Below are 18,312 nucleotides of genomic sequence, written 5' to 3'. Positions count from 1 at the left end.
TGCAGGGATTTCCTTAATTAACTGACACATGGAGACTTTTGTCAGTGTTGTATGCCTAGGGCTGTTTAAATGATGAGATTAGTGTTTTTTTCCATCCTCATTTAGAATGTGAGATTTTGGGGTTTGTATGCTTTGAATGATTGCGGGTATTTTCATTGGTGCAACCATGACCGTTATTAACAGGGTGGGTTTGATGTTGTTTTCAAAGTTGCCTGAGGATATGAAAAGTATGAAAGCTGTCCCTAGGACATTTGTAACTTTATACCCAGTTTGGACTTCTAACGATTATTCAGTGTACAATTAGCCTTAATTACATACCGTACGGTATGTAGAACTACATTAATTGAGATTACATTTGTGTTTGGTCAAATAACATCTCTTTTGAGATAGAGGAGGAAACTAGATATTGTTAAATTGTCTGTTGTGATAGGCTACACGAAGAGCATGTTTGGTTTATCATTAAAGTGCCACCTAGATAAGAAAGGGCAAGTGGGTGTACATGAAATACTGATATGGGATGTCCTACTTTATCCTATTTATAGTAAGTGGTTATGTATGGGTTTAGTATTTGCCTATATGTTGGACGGCATTGCTTGCCTAACATAGAGAATTTAGAAAAGTTTTAAACAACAGCTCTGATGATATATGCAGGCCAATTGCAGATGTGGGGTGTAAAGGGTATACTAACTTTTTATTGTCGAAGGAGGGCCTGGTGTGGAGGATTGAGATGGAAAAAGTAAGTCAACATGGGTTAAATGCCGAGGCCAGTATGACTTTCGTCACAACATTAAATCTTGTCGGTAGTTCAGTGCATTCATGAAAAAGCAGGGAATAAAAGTTGCAGCAGTTATTTACAAATGGCTCTATCATATACTCGCTATCGAGCCAATCAATGCTGAAGACCTTGCCAAGAGATCTTGCCTCTTCCTGTCAGCAGACTAAATGAAAACAGTTGATGGTGTTATATCAGTTTAATAGTGTCATTAGGTTTACTTCTCCGCTATCTCTCATTTGTCATACAGTTCATGAAATTGAAAAAAAAAATCATAGGACTGAGTTTAGGGACATGTCTGTGGTCTGTTGCCTCTACACTGACTGCGTGTGGTGAATATGGAATATGTGCAGGATATGGTTTTGTGTAGTATGTCCCCACATGCAAGTCACAAGACAAATCACATGGGCTGAGTTGTGGTGGCGAACATTTCATCAAGCCGCTCTCTGTGTTAGGCCAGTGCTCTAACTAAATAATGCAAAGTACACCGGTTCCTGTGCCAAAGTTCGGGTCTCTTCAGTAGAGACTCTGTAGTATAGTCCACAGGTAAATGGAACGGAAGCTACCTGGACAGGGTCAGTTTACAGGATGGCTCACCCTTACATACAGTAAGTAGTTGTAGTTAAATGGCCTGTCACTCTCATTACACTTAAATTGCATTTTCCTCATTGGCAATTTCCTGACATGTGCTCCCTGCCAGTCACAGTCAAGACGTGCTTGCGCAGTCAAGACTTGTTATTTTCCACAAACGTGGAAAATTGTGTGCGGTGGTTATTATGAACCTGCAAAGGTTCACGACCCTGTGAGTCAGTCAGGACCAAAGAAGCTTCGGTGCATGTGTCAGGCGTTGCTGTGCGTGTTTTGTGGTCTGTTCGGTGACCTTGACTCCGTGCTGTCTCTGGCCCCTGACTCATGTCTGTGCTTTTCTTTTTTGCGGTGTGCTGCAGCTGGTGGGAGCTTGCCTGTGTGTGCGGGATGCCGCCAGCGCATCTACGATGAGCAGTACCTCCAGGCCCTCAACACCGACTGGCACACCGTTTGCTTCAGGTGAGTTCTTGCTGTCTCCTTACATTTCTCGGTACGCTCTCTCTCCTTCTTTATATCTCTCTCTCTTTCTCTCTCTTTCCTTCTCTCTGTTTCCCTATGTGTTTGAGTGTGTGTGTGTGTGTGTGTATTTGTGCGTGTGCGTGTGTACTGTCTTTCTATGTTTCCATAAGTAAATAAGGAACTGCTATTCCAGAGCTGCTGTTCACTGGAATAGGTCACATCTAATATAGCATCACTGGATTGGCACAAGTTAATCGTCTAATTTGGCTGCCATGTGGTTGACTTTCCATGTAATTCTTCCTCATACCCCCATACAAAGCACCACCTTTGCATTTATTATCAGTAATAGGGAATAGATAGATAAACAGCCTGTTGGCCACAGTCTGATAGGCCAATGTGAAGGCCCTGGAGCTTTTAATGAGTCCGTGTGGTGTGTGTTAATCGCCTGGAGGCCCTGCTCATTATTTATGTGGAAACTTAGACTCCCTCTTGACTCATAGTTTCCCTTTATGCCCCCCCAAGGTCCACAGCCATGCAGGAAAGTTTAAAGAGGCCAAGATTCACATTCTAGTAGCACTGGGCTCTGTTTCCAAAAGCACTGTGCAGATATGCCTGTATGTATTTGCGTTGATTCGGTAGTGCTACTCTAGACTGCAAAAACTGCTGAAGCAAGTGTTATGAATCTGTATGTCAAGATCAATAATCGTGTTGGTATTGTTTACAGTATAAAGAGACTTACCTCACACTTTCTCGTAAAATCATTACTTAATTTGAGTTTGTCGTCTCATCCTGAAAACAAGTTTGTCTGCCAGAGCATTAAGCAAATTTGTCCTAAAAAGAAGTACATTTGTTTGTTAGTGTTATGAGTAAATTTGTACCGTTCAGGAAGTCAAAATCTTCTTAAATAGTCAAAATGATCTTTCGAGAGAGTGCTAGGCAAGTCTTGTCATACTAAAAAGAATACCAAAGAATGTTTTGATCATAATATAAGATTAATAACACTTTAATTTTTTGCAGTGTAGGCACGTAAGTTCCCTCTTAAAATTGGTACAATTCCAATGAAGACCTCAGTAAGGCCCTGCTGTCTTGGAAAGTATTCATTTGGTAGACAATGTGTTTGTTTGTTTGTTTGTTTGTTTGTTTGTTTGGTGACATTACATCTTTAGGTTTATATTATGATGTGAATTGAAGTGCGCATTCATGCGATAAGCAATAGGGTCCAATTTCTCACATTGTCCTTTTTAATCACCTACAGAATGCAAAACTCTGTTTAGTCTCTTCTGCGTATTAGCATTTGTAAGACGCTGGAAAGCAAGATCACACGCTCAGAGCCTGGGACAGAGGAGCCTTTGTCTTTTTCTGTATTTGCAGTAACGATCTGCTCGGTGGAAAGAAAGCGCTCTTTTAATTGGTCCCTCCCCAGTAACCCATTAAGGCCATGTTTGGTCAGCTGTTTCAGGTTGCCGACAGCGAAAGGCCAGCGCACGCTGGGCCAAGCCTGTCTCATCTGGACTCGAGAGAAAGACTTGTGTGTGTGTGTGTGAGAGATTGTGATGATGAGACGGTCAGCGCTACGTAGGCATAGCGCCCCTCACTGTCTGCATGTGGCGTGGCATGAGGACTGCAAACCCTCAGTAGTATGAAGGAATGATATCACTGTGTGTATATCAATATGATCACTTTACAGCTGATGTTAGAGAGTCTGTGATCTTCTTGAGTTCTGTGTCCTTGCTGATGACTGACGGTGATGTCTTTGTGCGATCGGACATGTGTACACTCTGGTAATTGATGTCAGAGACACGTCTGTTAGCCACATCTTGTTTATCCCTGTGTGGCTTGTTGTGGCTCGTCCTGCTGCGTGGTGCTTTTCTTTAATTGAATGGGTGATTTGATGCCTCGTGCTCCATGAACTCTCTGCCCCAGGACAGCCTTGTTTTTCTCCAGAGCGCCATTGCAGAGCGCCATGCAGAGGACTTGATGATGAGATGTCTTCATCCCCCAGTGTCCTCCAGCCTGTCCTTCCCTGCTAGTGGCCATCACACATGATCCTATTGAAGCCATTAGAGAAATGACTATACTCACATTGAGTGTGTGTGGGTGAATCTTATTAGGCACGAATGACTGCCCGGACAAAGGCTGACTTGTTTGCACAGAGCAGTCTGGAGTATTTATGTACAATTAGGGCTGTACAATTAATCAAAATTTAAGTCTGAATTGTATTATTTCCATAGAATGTGAAAACAACATAGTGGAGATACTATCATTCTGTTCTGATTCCATTATGTTTTGCAACCCTCATTTTATCTTGAGTAACAAACCCAGTGCACCCTTTTGCCTTACTGCGCTAACTGCTTATGATCTCAATATTGAGATTTCCATGATTAATACATTTTACAATGATTGCAAAAACATCTTAATTCAGATTTTGCAATAACAAATGCACTGCTGGAAAGAGCAATCTGGTTTTCCACCGTGGTGTTAAATCCTGACACATCTCTCATTTAACTCTCTCTCTCTCTCTCAACAAGTCTGTGTCAGAGGTATTTGCAGGCCTTTGACGGCTCTTTCGTGAATCTGAATCCCTCTCAATTCAGCACCAGAGGGACGCCAGGAGTGCAGCAGCTCTCCAGTCGACACGTGAGGAGGCAGTTGCTGAGAGACCGGCGCACGTTTATGAGCGTGTATGAGCGCTGCCTGTGACCCGCTCGCCCTCTGCTGTTTAATATTGAATTAGATCTGACGGTGATGTCAGTCACTTGGCGCCACGGAGGGGAGAGAGGAAAGTTCATTAACCCCCCGCGCAGGAGGCTGCCGCCCCAAACACCTCTCTCTGGGATTCCTGTCACCTCCCACATTAGTCCTCAGAGTCCACCCTCCCATCCCCCCGTTTACAGGAACCAGCGGCGTTTACAGAAAATCGTAAGTGGCTGCAGAAGAAAAGGGATGCCAGGGCCTCTGGGTGCTTTCATCACTTGGGAGATTTAGATTTGTTTGTTTCAGTTTCTTTCTCTATCATACTGTTTTTGTCATGTGCAACTCACGGTTAAGGCTAGTGGCTTTCGTTTTGATTTGAAGGAAGTAGGCCTACTGTAGCATCAGAGGATTCCTTCTGCCTTATGCAGTTTATAGTGTGTGCATGTTATAGTGCATATAACTGACAGTATAAAGGTACTCAGGTAATGGTGAAATGAGGAAGTTTAAGTGGCTTTCAGTTCAATGTGAAAATGCCATCAGAGGTTTCCCTCTGCCTAATGCTTTTATAGTGTGTGTGCATACTACTGCATGTCCATACTGTAATACATCTAGCTAATAGTAAAGCTAATTTAGTAATGGGTCAACAACTAAACAGTTATGTCATTCTCTTAGATTAATCCCTTATCTTCCTGGCATACGAGTGTAATAAGGCCTCTGGAATAAGACTGCGCATCAGTTAGAATTTAGGTAGACACAAGCAGTTTTTTTTATTCTGTTCTTTTGTTTTCGTCACCTGGTTTAGAAACACCATGATGGAATGTCATGTTGGAATCTTCTTGGCGGCAATGCCCTTTTGCTTAGGACTTCCACCCACTTCCTTTACACGTGTTTATAAATATCGCGTTTATGTAATCGCTTCCCTGGCTCTTCCCCTCGCTCTATCATCCTGAAACAGACCCTTGGATGAATAATGTAGGACACTTCATTTTGGTGTGTGTTTGTATTCAAGATCCCCCCTCGCGGAGCTCGTATCACTTTAATGCTTTATAATCCCATTTCCCATCCAAACCAGTCTCTCGCAGAATGGATGTTTAGATCCGGTTTGGTGACCCCCCTCTTTGATCCCTTTGTCTATCTAGAGTGGAGACTTGGCAGTCTGGTCTCTCTGTCGTCCCAGGCTACACTCTTGGCAGCCCCTTATGGGATTGTCAGTCTCCCCAGCGCTGGTTTCTGCGATTGCCTTACTTTTTTTTTATTGCTAAATCTGCAAAATGGGTTTCTCCGCCCGTCGTGAAATTGGCACGGAGCTTAAAACTGCATTAGCGCCCGGCCCGGCCTGCCCGCACTGAGCTGAGCTGCGCTGTGCTGCGCTGCGGCGGCTCCTAGAGTTTGGCGAGGGCATGTGGGTCATGTGCGGGGGACCGAGGATGAGAGGGCATGGAGCGCGGCGCGGAGAGCGTGTCAGTGACCAGTGCAGATGGAGTGAAGATGGAAATCTCTCACATCTGTCACACTTACACACTTTGTGTGCGTGGGGGTGTGGGTGTGGGTGTGTGTGGGGGGTATTTAAAATTAGGTCACTTTAGTGACATGCTCAGTCCATATCCCAGGGTAATACACACCTGACCACAGCTGTAACCTGTGTAAGGTGACCCACTGGCGTGTGTGTTAGCCGTTGCATTGATGACCCTGTGGTTGTGGGTCAATCATGTGGGTCAGTCATAGGACAAGCATCGTCTCTGGGTTTGGTGTGTGTCTCTGTGCAACATGAGAACGCTGTGCATGACCTGCATGATTTGAGTATTAAAGACAAGATGACGCCTCGTGGATGTATTGCAGATGCCATGTTTATTTAACCCTGATGAAATTCCTGAGGGGGATTGTCATAGAGGGATTTAAGACAGCTTTCCTTATCCTGAAACGCTATTTGCCTGCACACCAAAAGTGAGAGAGCATGGATTTCATCTTGAACAGGCGAATAGCATGTGTGTGTGTGTGTGTGTGTGTGTGTGTGTGTGTGTGTGCACATGTGTGTACGTGTGTATGTCTATGTATGTGTATGTGTATGTGTATGTGGTGGCCTATGTGTATGTGTATGTGGTTGTGTACTGTATGTGTATGTGTGTGTGTTTGTGTTCATGTGTGTTTGTGTGTGTGTGTGTGTGTGTGTGTGTGTGTGTGTGTGTGTGTGTGTGTGTGTGTGTGTGTGTGTGTGTGTGTGTGTGAGTGTGTGTGAGTGTGTGTGTGTGTCTGAGCAGTTTTATTTTTAGCGCATGTTGTGAAAGTACATAACAGAAAAAAAAGGACCAGAGCACAGTTTATTTGAAGGGCTAACAGATGTCCCCCTGGGACACGAGGCGCACAATGGGCCACAGAGAGCGCAAGCGGAGCTCCGACTTCATGGGAAAGTGGAGCCGCGTTGGCTGACCGAGGGGTCCGGTCCAGCTCCAGCAGTCCCCTGACTCTGAGCGCAGTTTTCCGCTCTCGGAGAGAGAGAGAGAGAGAGAGCCACGTGAGGGTGTAGCGAGCATCATGGCCGAATTGTTTCCTCCCGATGAAAGATGAGCGGGGAATGAAAGCGAGAGGAGACATGAAAGGAGAGCCAGATCAACACAGAAGAAAAGCAGCACTCCAAACCCTTGTGGTTGACCTCACACTTTAATAAAAACATTACATCAGTTGCGACGACCATAACGGCATGATGTGTTCTGTGACCGAACAAAAGAAGTTAATCATAGGCGTCAAGCATTCACACTAATCTGTCTTTTGTCCTTACAGTACTTGTTACTCACAGTTAATTACCGACAGCTAAATTACAGGCAACATATTGCCACAGCGTGTGAATGCCCTAGTCTGGCTTGTCATCAGAGTGTTGTGTCATTTTATAGGGCTAGAGGGCTTGTTCTAGGTATATACTTATTTGCCTGTGTTTGTTAATAGATTTGTAATAGAATTAATAGCATTTGTGATCTTATCTCTGCAGCTTATTGCAGTCTATGTGTGCATCTTATTTGGAAGAGTGCTAATGACACGCAAGTATATTCTTTTTAAAAAGAGAGGTTTCTGCATGAAGCTCCATAATAAGCACTACCTTGCTGCCATAGCTAAAGGATCTCAAGCAAGGAAGAAATGTTCCATCATTCCACTGATATAGTATACTAAACACCTCGGCACCGACACACTGTGTAAGTGCTCCCGAGTGAAGTAGTAAGAGGTCTGTGAATGCATGGCTGCTTATTTTTATCACAAAGGTTTGGTTTGAAAAGCAGAGTTGTTCCTCTCGGAGGCTAGCTTGGTTCATTGGACATGATGTGCCTTTGCCGGCATAGTTTCCAGGACTGGAGCCCAGGGGGAGTCCAAATGTGACAGCAGGCCATGTTGTGTCAGCACATAAGCAGCGTTGCAGGTTAGGCCCTAGCACACAAGCACGCACAGGCACAAACACACACACACACACACACACACACACACACACACACAAACAAGCACACACCACACACACACACACACATTCACGCTCACTCACTCTCTCACACACACACACACACACACACACACACACACACACACACACACACACACACACACACACACACACACACACACACACAGTCACACACACACAGGCAATCTGAAGGGAAGAAAAATCTGTTTTGCTTTTCAAGGACATACAGGACCCAGTCTTTTGTTAGTGTTCAAATGGCGCCTCTGTGAAACAGATGCCCTTGCTTCCCCGTCGATTCGAACAACCACGATTTCTCCCTGCTGAATGAAAACGCTTCTATTTTGGGAGACATCTGACAAAATAATTTCCAAACCTAAAGGCTTCACTTTCTGTTATCTAGGACGGCGAGCTTGTGTATGTGAGAGCATCCTTCTGAGCGGGCAGTTGTACTGTAATGTAGTGGAGACTTGACAAGGCCTTGGTGCAGAGCAGTTACAAGCGGAAAGCGGTGTGCACGTCCAGAGTTAAACTTCTAATCTGAGAGTCGGTCAGCACCTCTCTCTGCAGATATGAAAAGAGGAACTGAAGGTTACCAGCAGTATCACCATCACCACCGTGGACCAAGACACTTTCACACATGATGCTGTCTTTACAGTTTTTTCCAATTGCTAACACACTAAAATGACATTCATAGCACAATTATTCAAACTGACACACAGAGAGCAACACATCCTCTCAAGTCTCCAAATGTCTAAACACATTTTCAGCTTTACACACATTTTACAATGCAAAATGGCACTTTTTGCATGCACTGAACACGATTTTCTGCATAAGACACAAAAATCTGACATAAAGTCACATGTTTGCAGTTTTAAAACAATGCCATCCAAGATAACACACATGAGCTAATTGACCAATATGTGTGCCACCTAGCCAAACACCTCAATGCTTAATTTATACCACTTCCATCAGGAAGTAAGCACTATGAAAATACCACAGGTAAGGTAAGGCAAGGCAACTTTATTTATATAGCACATTTTGTCCAGCAGGGCAACCCAATGTGCTTTACAAAGATAAAAACAATACAGTAAAACCATAAAACAACGAGCACCTTTTTTACAACAAAAATGGAAGACATTGCAGGGAGAGAGAAGAGGGAGAGGGAGAATGAAAGGGGAAGGGAGAGTCCAATATAAACTTGCTGTGCATATGTTGCACTGACTTGGTGAAAAGAAAGTTTGAACAGAATGCATCTGTATCTGCAAATATTTAGGTGCATGTAAAGAACTTTCTACAATTTACATGTAAACTATTTTAGTATTATGGCAAAGCATACTAAAGATAAGAGTGTTTTCCATTATGACCTACAGTGTGTATTTGCTTTGACAAAAATCTTGTGAAAGAATGAAGTGTGTGCCATGTGGCGCAAAAGTTTGATTTTGGTAATGGTATATTCAGTTTTGGTTGCAGTGCTTCATTTTGCTAGGTAGATTGAGGTATTTTGCAATTTGGGGTGTGGTTTTGTGAATTGTGTGTGCATTTTCAAAATTGTGTGCGAGTTTTCAAAATTGTGTTTTAGCAATTGGAAAAAACTGTAACATCCGTCCAGCCATCAACAATAACCTACTAGCTTGATGAGAATATACAGTACGCATCAAGTATATGCAGCTGTTTTTTTTTGTTTTCTTTTAGAGCGGCAGGATACAAACATGTGGCTGTGTTTCCATTTTTAGCAGATGCACTCGAGCGTGTAGTTTCTCATTAAAAAGCCCAGCATGTGACCGTGGGTCAATAAACTGCAACACAAGATGTTCTGGTTGCGTTTTTGTTTTTTTTTGTCTAGCCGTGAGTGATACTGGTCACAAAATAAGGAATTGTGAATGAACCTAACAACTGACTTCCACCATCACCCATGCGACTAAGCACGCGGACCCTGTCAAAAAAAAAAAAAGCCCATTGAAGAATGCGAAACCAGATTGGGGAACCGAGGGGCCTGGCATAAATGCTCCTTTCAAACACAAGCGATTTCATTTCTATTCCACTCCAAGACTAATAAGACCGCTATTCCACTCAAGCGAGAGCCTCTGCTGGCAAGCCTGCACCGATAGCCCGCTACAGAAGACGCCGAGGAAAGCTTAGCCTCTCTCCTGTCCGCCCCACTTCTCCGCGACGTAACGCTGCTCTTTTGGAATGGAAATGAGACGCAGGCAGAAGATAAGGTAGGCAGGGCTACAGAAAAGCTGGGAAAACCATTTGCGATGGGAGTCCCTCCAGAGCGGCTCTGTCGCAGCATGTCTGAAGGCCTTTCCGTGAACGGTTGTGTGTGTTTGTTTGTGTGTGCATGTGTGTGTGTGCGTGTGTGTGTGTGTGTGTGTGTGTGTGTGTGTGTGTGTGTGTGTGTGTGTGTGTGTGTGTGTGTGTGTGTGTGTGTGTGTTGTGTGTGTGTGTGGGTTTGTGTCATATGTGTTTGTGTGTTTGTGTTTCTGTGGGTTTGTGCCATTATCAGAAAAGGTAGAAAGGGAAGTGTGTTCTCACGAGCTGTGTGGCTTTGATAAAGTAGGAGCGCCACCCTGTTCCACTGTAGCAGGGGGGCCCCACTGGGTACTGGGGACAGACGGGAAAGGGCTTGTGTCAGGGGTCAGGACTGCTCCCAAGGAAGCCCATGAGCTAGCCCAGAACAGGAAATAGTAGAGCAAAAGAAAAAAAGATTGTTAGCAGCTGCAGCGAGAGAGTCTGTGTGTGTGTGAGAGAGAGAAAGAGAGCGAGAGACAGAGAGAGAGGGGGAAACTTAGGCAGCAAGAGAAGAAAAAAGCGGCATCCATTTACTAGGTTGCGACGCTGGGCTACTTTTAAACTGCGCTGTTGGTGGTTTTTGTGGAGGGTAGACGGGTGAACTTCGACATGAACCTGCTTCCTGAATGTCACAAGAAGGGCTCCACGCTACATGGAGAGATGTCACGAAGAGACCAGCGCTACCGTAGCCGTTTGAGGGGGACAAAGTAAGACTTTCTGGCTCCTAACTCAGGGGAAAGGGGTGTGAGGGGAAACAGGGAGGCAGAGTAATGTGGGTTGATAGACATCAAAGCAAGAGGACATTTAAACTGCTCTTTTGCTTCTTCTGTGGCAGTTAAGATACAGTAGACTACTAGAGAATGGACTCATTAGATTATGTACTAGTCTTGATTTACAGATAGACTTATGCAGAATGTAGTCTGTTAAAAACAATTGGTAAAATAAAATGGCTGCTTAGTTAGTGTAGTGAATCTGTATAGTATTTATAAGCCTTTGTGAGACCAGTAAAATGTCACTTCCCTTTTTTGAGCCCCTGGCAAATCTTCTGTCGTATAGCTACAAGACAAAGGACCTTATGGAATAGTCACCTTGATGTCTCTCGTTTATTTGTCTTGGCTTCAGATTCAGGCGGTACACACCTGTTTCTCATCTCCTCCCCACCATCAAAGGCTCTTTCGTCATACCGAGGTTCAGGAGCTCGCTTGCTAAAAGAAAACATAGTTGATTATATTCTCTGACGGTTGACTTCTGGCTGGCTTTAACTCTTTATTTACATTTAAACAAAACCATCCCTGGCGACGCTCCTGTGTATCTACAGTACATGCTGTAACTTGTACTGAGCATCGAGCATCGCTACAGACAAGTTCCCGTTAAGGGACCTTAAAGAGCCTCCATACTTGAGTGGGATTAGAGTCTCTCTGAGCTCTTTTCATCTCCCTAACCTCAGGATGGCTTGTGCTGATGATGCTGTTGTGTGTCTTCCTGTGGAACGACACCCTGATCCCAAACCTCTCACCCATCACACGCAGGGATTTCCTAAAGTGAGAGTGTGTGTGTGTGTGTGTGTGTGTGTGTGTGTGTTAGCGTTAGCGTGCGCTCACAGAGCACAGATGAGCTCATCGTCAAAGGAATTAAACATCCACCTCAGGATTAATTCATGTCTTCCCCTCAGCGCCGCACTGTGCTGTGCTGTTCTGTGCTGTGCTGTGCTGTGCTGCGCTGTGCTGTGCTGTGTTGTGTTATGACGTGGCCTTGAGTGTCCTGTGCCTCATTTCCCACGCAACTCCACCAGATTTGCAAATTAAACCTGGCTCCGGAAGGATGTGCGGATTTGTTGGGCAGATGTTGTCCTCGGGCAACAGGAAGAAAGATAAAAAAAAGAGATAAAATAACAAAGAATGAACGCTCTGCCCCTACCTAACAGATGACGGCAGACTAGTCCAGCTCCTAAAGGTTATTAAAGGTGGCAAAGCCGGTTGGCAACACCCTCTACAAACAAACAAATGTAATGAGAACAACATGTTCAAAAATGCAAAGGTGGTGTGGCAGACAGACGGTTTGCATCAGTTTGAACATTTTTGTTGTTATTGTTGTTTTCATCACTAGTGCAACACCCATTCATACATACTATTCCTGTAGAATATCCATATCCCAATTGCATGGCAGCAGATAGGTCTGCTTTCAAAATAAGAGGGGAAAATATACAAACATTATTTCAGTTCATCATTCAAAACAGAATTTTAAATTCTAATACATTATGATAAAGGTGCAGTGCTTAACAACTGTTTTGAGTTAAGGTTATATGTGAATAACTTCATGATAGAGAAGAAACCGTTTTGTAGAATGATGCATCATATACAATTCGGGACTCAAAAACAGTCTCTGGTAGCATATATCACGCTCTGCCACTCGTCTGCAGCTGGTATTGCTTTGCATGTGTGCCATTCTGAAACATCCTTGCATTTGGTTTCTTGGTGTTTTGAGCCCCCAACGGTGTCTTCAAGGCAGCGCTTCCTGGAAGGCGCTAGGGGTAGGGGTAGGGGTAGGATTAAGTGTCTTTAAGTCAACAGTGGCAGTGCTGCTGGGACCATTATCATTTGTTTCAATCTGTGACCTTACAGTCAGAATTGTTGATTGTTTATTCAGAGTCTAATGACAATCCAAAATAGCTGCCCTGGGCTATTCGAAGTGTTGCTTTAGCCTATTGCACATGATTTGTCACATAGTTTTGAATAGCCACTGCTGCCTACCCATGTTTGCTGGCGTGTTGTACAATCTGTCGAATCATTTTATGCAAGCAAACCGCATACAGAGGCACTCTTTATTGTTGACATGATAATCATCCAAACCTCTTGCATCTTGACTACCCATGCCATGCATGATTCAGTGCTCGCTTGCTAGTGGCTAGAGGGCAAAAGCCAATGTGTGCCTCTCATACCAATATATTTAACGATATCTTTTGCATTTCTTATCCAAACAACGTCAAACTTGACACTGCGCTTACTGGTGCCCATGGCAACACACCTGCAAAGTTTGAAATCAAACGGTTTCACAGGTATGCAGTTAACACACAACCATGCAGGGGGAGTGGCTACAGTAGAGCTGCGAAAGCCAATGTATGCCTATTTTACCGATACATTTACCGATATCTTTTGCATTTCTTATCCAAACCACATCTAATTTGTTGCTGCACTTACTCGTAGCAAAACACCTGGCAAGTTTGAAATCACCTGGGCAAACGGTTCAAAGATGTGTGACACACACATGCACACAGACAGACATTCCTGTTATTTATAGATATAAAAGATAGACAGATAGATTTGAGCGCCTGCCCATGAAGAAGGGCTTGTTGAGATCTTTCCGGTTAAAAGGCTGTTGCATCACCAGTTCCACAGTAGGCCTACTGGAAATGATCTCTCATCGTCATGTCTCATGGAGAAGTCATGTCTTGACATATACAGCCTTGTGTTCGCTGGAACAGCCTGGTCTCTGGTTGAATGGGTCTGGCTACTGAAAGGTCAGTTTGCCCTTGTCTGGCTACTCTGTCTCCAGCATCTAGTCTGTTCAGATGACTGTGGGTCATTTATAGAAACTTTCCTTTGTGTTACTGCAGGATGCCGACATTCACTATGGAAAAGGGAACTCTGTTGATAAGACACCCAGTCTCTGCTGATAACCATTTAGCATTTTGCTGTTGTGTCAGTACAGTGTGTCTTCTTTTCTCTCTCCTTTATTCTGTACAAAATGTGTTGGTGTGGGGCTTTTAATTCCCAAGCCTGTCGTGAGCAGAACTTGTTTTCGTGTTTGTTAAAAGCCAAGAGTTGGCACGGATTCCTAGTTGGCAGGTCCTGCTGCGCGCCCTTTGACTCACTTGGTTCGAGTGTGGCGCGGCGCTGCACATGAGAACACAGCAGCGCTCCCTTCTCCCGCTTTCGCCCCACAGACACACAGACAGACAGAATGTTCATTGAGTCACTGAAAGCCTGGAAGGGCTTAGAGAGCACAAAGAACCTGCCAGCACGCACGCTATTCACTCCCACCGGCCGTGGCTTCCCATACCTGATGTGGCCTGATGCACACACACACACCATTCTAATTCTAGAACAACAGATACGCTCCGGAGCAAAACAAAAGCTCTCAATGCCGCCTGGCATTCCTCGGAGAACATCAACGTTCTTTGCCAGTGTGAAAAAAAACAGAGCACGGGCTCTTGCTTTTGTTACTGCCTTGTCGTGGGATTGCAGACACCGTACGGTAACGGGGCACTGGTATGTTGCGTGCACGTGGCACCTGAGGGGTTAACTGCAGCAACCGGCGTGCTGAGCTTGCAGTAGTCGAGCCTCGCCGCCCTCCGATTGGACCGCTCAGATTTCCTGGGAGGATCTGGGCGGGGCCTCGGCCCTCGGGATGAAGTAATGGCTGTCTGCAGGAGGATGACATCATGCGCTCATTGCTATTCCACGCAGACGGAGGGGAGGAGGTGGAAGTGATGAATGCATGCTGGTATTTTTTCAACAGCCCCCCCCCCCCCGCGCCTCCTCTCTGTGGCTTAGAGGCAGTCTTGCAGTAAACAGGGCTTTATCTATAAAGTGGGGGGGCCCCAACTGGCAAGCGAGCCCGCTTGGCCTCTGGTTGCCTCGGCTGGTCTTTTGTCTTCACTCCCCCCCTCCTCTGGCTCGCTGTGTGGACATGCCCAGATCAATGCTGGGAACCCCCCTGCACCCCCAACTATCCTTGTGTCTGTTTTTGTGTGGCGCTCTGAGAATGTGGAGCTCGCAAATTCTTCAGGGGTGGGGTGAGGGTGGGGGTGGGTGGGTGTGTGTGTGTGGGGGGGGGGCACTGCAGAGGGATGTCCCTCTCTGTTTTTCTCTCTGTCATATTTTCTGATGTAGTTGTCTCACACAGCGCAGTTTTAGGCACGCCACCAAGTAGTCGCATTACCACAGAATCACATGGCGGAGGCTGATTCCCAGTCAGTTTGGTATCTCGTCCTCACAGGCCGCACGGGCCTGAGAGCGCAAGCCGATATGAGGAGTAAAATTAGATTTCCGACGGAGAGCTCGCGACATCGACCTCTCTGTTAATTCAGTAGTCTTGTTAGAGGGGAAAATTGCATTTTGGCTGTAGCCAGGCTTCAACAATGAGGTCTGGTTCAAGAGTGCTGCTGTTGCACACGAAAATGGAATTCAGCTCGATCGCGAACTGACATAGCGGTCACGTCTGGTTAGCTGAGGACAGAGTTGTTCTAGCGAGTAATGAAAATAAGGCGCTCTGACTTTCTTTCTTTTGCCTTTTTTTTATCGTCTCGGTGTGCAAATTATTTTGATTAGTTGAGTGCACAAAATGCAGAGCTGAACTTTGCTGAATTACAGATTTCAAATACTTTAGCGATTCCTTTTTGTTAGTTATACAAAAGATAAATAAAAGACTCGCTGGACACGGTCGTTGGTCGTCATGTGGCAGTTGTTGATGTGAATTTATAAAATTGCTGTTTTTGTTTTCGCTGCCATAAACTTGATGTGTTTGATGTGGCTAATCCTGGGCCCACGTGAGAACACATTGAAAGTTACTGCCTCGGCTCGTAAAGAAGCCACATTACTGTAAGCTCTTGTTGTTCCCCTGGGCCGTGCTAGTCATTTGGTGACTGTGTTAAAGGTGGAATGGCCCTGGCAGATGTGTCCCTGTCTCCCCCCCCCCCCCATCACTGTGGAGCGCCGCTGCGGTCCTAGTGCTAACTGCTGCGTCAGTGTGCAGACCCAGAGGTGTTTGGTCCCCTGCCAACTGGTGAGCCATGTGTTTGCCCAGCCCACAGGAAGCCCCCAGCATGTGGCCTGTTCCCCCCCTGTGCTCGCTCTCTCTCTCTCTCTCTCTCTCTCTCTCTCTCTCTCTCTCTCTCTCTATCTTTCTCTCATTCTCTCTCCCTCCCTCTCTCTCTCCCTCTCTCTCTTTCTCTCTCTCTCCTCTATCCTCTCTCTCTCTCCTTCTCTTTCTCTTACTCTTTCTCCTCTTTCTTCTGGAGTCTCCTTGCGTGTGTTGCCATCGATTGATGCCCTTGTAGCGCTATCGGCTTTTCCTCATTCGGTTATCACACACTTACCAGTGTGCTGTGTCTCTCAGTGGGGTAGAGGGTTACATCCGCCTGTATGCTCCTATATCCCCTCCCCCATGAAATAGATCATTATCACAGTGACTGTGTGTGTGTGTGTGTGTGTGTGTGTATGTGTGTACAGATGATAGTGTGTGTGTGCGTATGTGTGCATGTATAGATGATAGGTTGTGTGTGTGTGTGTGTGTGTGTGTGTGTGTGTGTGTGTGTGTGTGTGTGTGTGTGTGTGTGTGTGTGTGTGTGTGTGTGTGTGTGTGTGTGTGTGTGTGTGTGTGTGTGTGTGTGTTTAGATGATAGGTTATGTGTGTGTGAGAGAGAGAGAGAGTAGTGAGTCACTTTCTGTGGTAGTGTGTGTGTCCGAGGGCTTTTAAAGAGACACCCTGTGCGGCTCGGCTCTTACGTCAGGCGTTGTGTGTCTCATCAAGGGAGGAGCTCTCAGCCAGCCATGAAATGAATGAATTTCCCTCTCAACAACTTCTGCAAAGCCCTTCGTTTCCTCTCCCTCTCTCTCTCCCTCTCTCTCTCTTTCTCTCCCTCTCTCTCTCTTTCTCTCTCGCTCTCTGTCTGTTTGGACTTTATCATCACCGTGTCCCAAAATAAACTCATCGCTGGGGCCCAATGCACTGACAAAAACACGTCGAACAATGAATGTGGCTGAGTGAGAAAGAATGCGCTGGAGCTGGTCTCTGTCTGTCCCTCTCTCCCTCTACCTCTCTCTCTCCCTCTCCCTCTCCCTCTCTCTCTCGCGTGGGCCGTGTTTGCCTTATCTCATACCACTGATCCAGCCGATCGGCTCCCCTCTCTACCTCCCTCTCTCACTCTCTCTTGCTCGCTCGCTCGCTCTCTCGCCCGCCCGCCCGCTCTCTCTATCACGCGCTCCCCTCCTCTCTAGCTCGCTGGCTCTGCCTCTCTGTGTGCGTCTCTTTCTGAGGCAGTTTCTCTCAGAGGAAGGAAGCACTCCACTCATGTGATGGGAAATATCATTAATCTGTCCAGGGTTTTGAGTTGGGGAGCTGCGAGTCAGGAAGTGTCTGTGAAAAGGTATGTGTTGGCATGTGTGTGTGTGTGTGTGTGTGTGTGTGTGTGTGTGTGTGTGTGTGTGTGTGTCAGGCAAAGAGAAAGAGAAAGTTTGTTTGAGTATAAGTTTGTTGTTTTTATATGGTCTGTTTTTTTTCAGTTTAGTGTGTGTGTGTGTGTGTGTGTGTGTGTGTTGGTGAAGTGTGTGTGTTGGTGAAGTGTGTGTTTACAAGAGGAAAGCCATGCGTTTGAGAGAGAGTGAGAGGGAGAGACAGAGAGACAGAGAGAGAGAGTGATTGTAAACATAATTAGGAGGCTGGGTAAGGTGTGAAGGTGAGTGAAGTGGAGGACTTGGCCAGCTCTCGCCTCTGCTGTGTGATGTCATGGTGGGGAGCAGCAGAAGGACAGGCAGGCAGGCAGGCAGGGCAGCAGGAGCCCTGAGGCAGGAGGAGGAGGAGGAGGTGATGTGGGAGCTCTGGTCCCCTCCTCACCTCTGCGGCATACCACAGGGCCCCGAGAGAACAATGCCTCATAGTGGGATGTCTTCAATCTCTCCCTCCCTCCCTCTCTCTCTCTATCCCTTTCTCCTTCTCTCTCTCTATCTTCCACCCCCCCAGCTGTCTACGAATACCTGTCCCCCTCCCTTCCTTTGCTCTCTCTCTCTCTCTCTCTCTCTCTCTCTCTCTCTCTCTCTCTCTTTCTTTCTCTCTGTCTCACTCTCTCTCTTGCCCTCTCTCCCTATTGACAGCTTGGGGAAATCATTAACAGGGTCCGTCTGTCTCGGCTGTCCTCTCCCTCCGTCTCCTCTGGTCAGAAAGCAGAGCCCCAGAGACCTGTCCCTGATCACACATCTCGTCAGGCCCCGCTCACCCTTTTTAGCCAGCTCTGCCATTTTAATATGTCAGGCCCAGACAGACTTGAGTAAGGACATTATAATTG

General features: G+C 45.9%; 1 protein-coding gene across 4 annotated transcripts in view; it reads left to right on the top strand.

The window, feature by feature from the left end:
• Window positions 1-18,312, top strand: part of limk1a (LIM domain kinase 1a) — a 46,694-nt gene that overhangs the window by 1,878 nt on the left and 26,504 nt on the right. The window contains exon 2 of one of the 4 annotated variants that reach the window (XM_062552154.1): window positions 1,720-1,819. In XM_062552154.1, the coding sequence (XP_062408138.1) occupies window positions 1,720-1,819 (100 nt within the window). Of the gene's footprint in view, window positions 1-1,719; window positions 1,820-10,016; window positions 10,178-10,512; window positions 10,958-17,297; window positions 17,398-18,312 lie in introns of those variants that run through there. The other 3 variants (XM_062552157.1, XM_062552155.1, XM_062552156.1) reach the window with 3 other exon arrangements.

The sequence above is a fragment of the Sardina pilchardus genome, chromosome 13 (assembly GCF_963854185.1).
Source record: "Sardina pilchardus chromosome 13, fSarPil1.1, whole genome shotgun sequence".
Lineage (NCBI taxonomy): Eukaryota > Metazoa > Chordata > Actinopteri > Clupeiformes > Clupeidae > Sardina > Sardina pilchardus.
The sequence above is the reverse complement of the archived record's forward strand: the minus strand, read 5'-3'. Positions and strand labels throughout refer to the sequence as shown.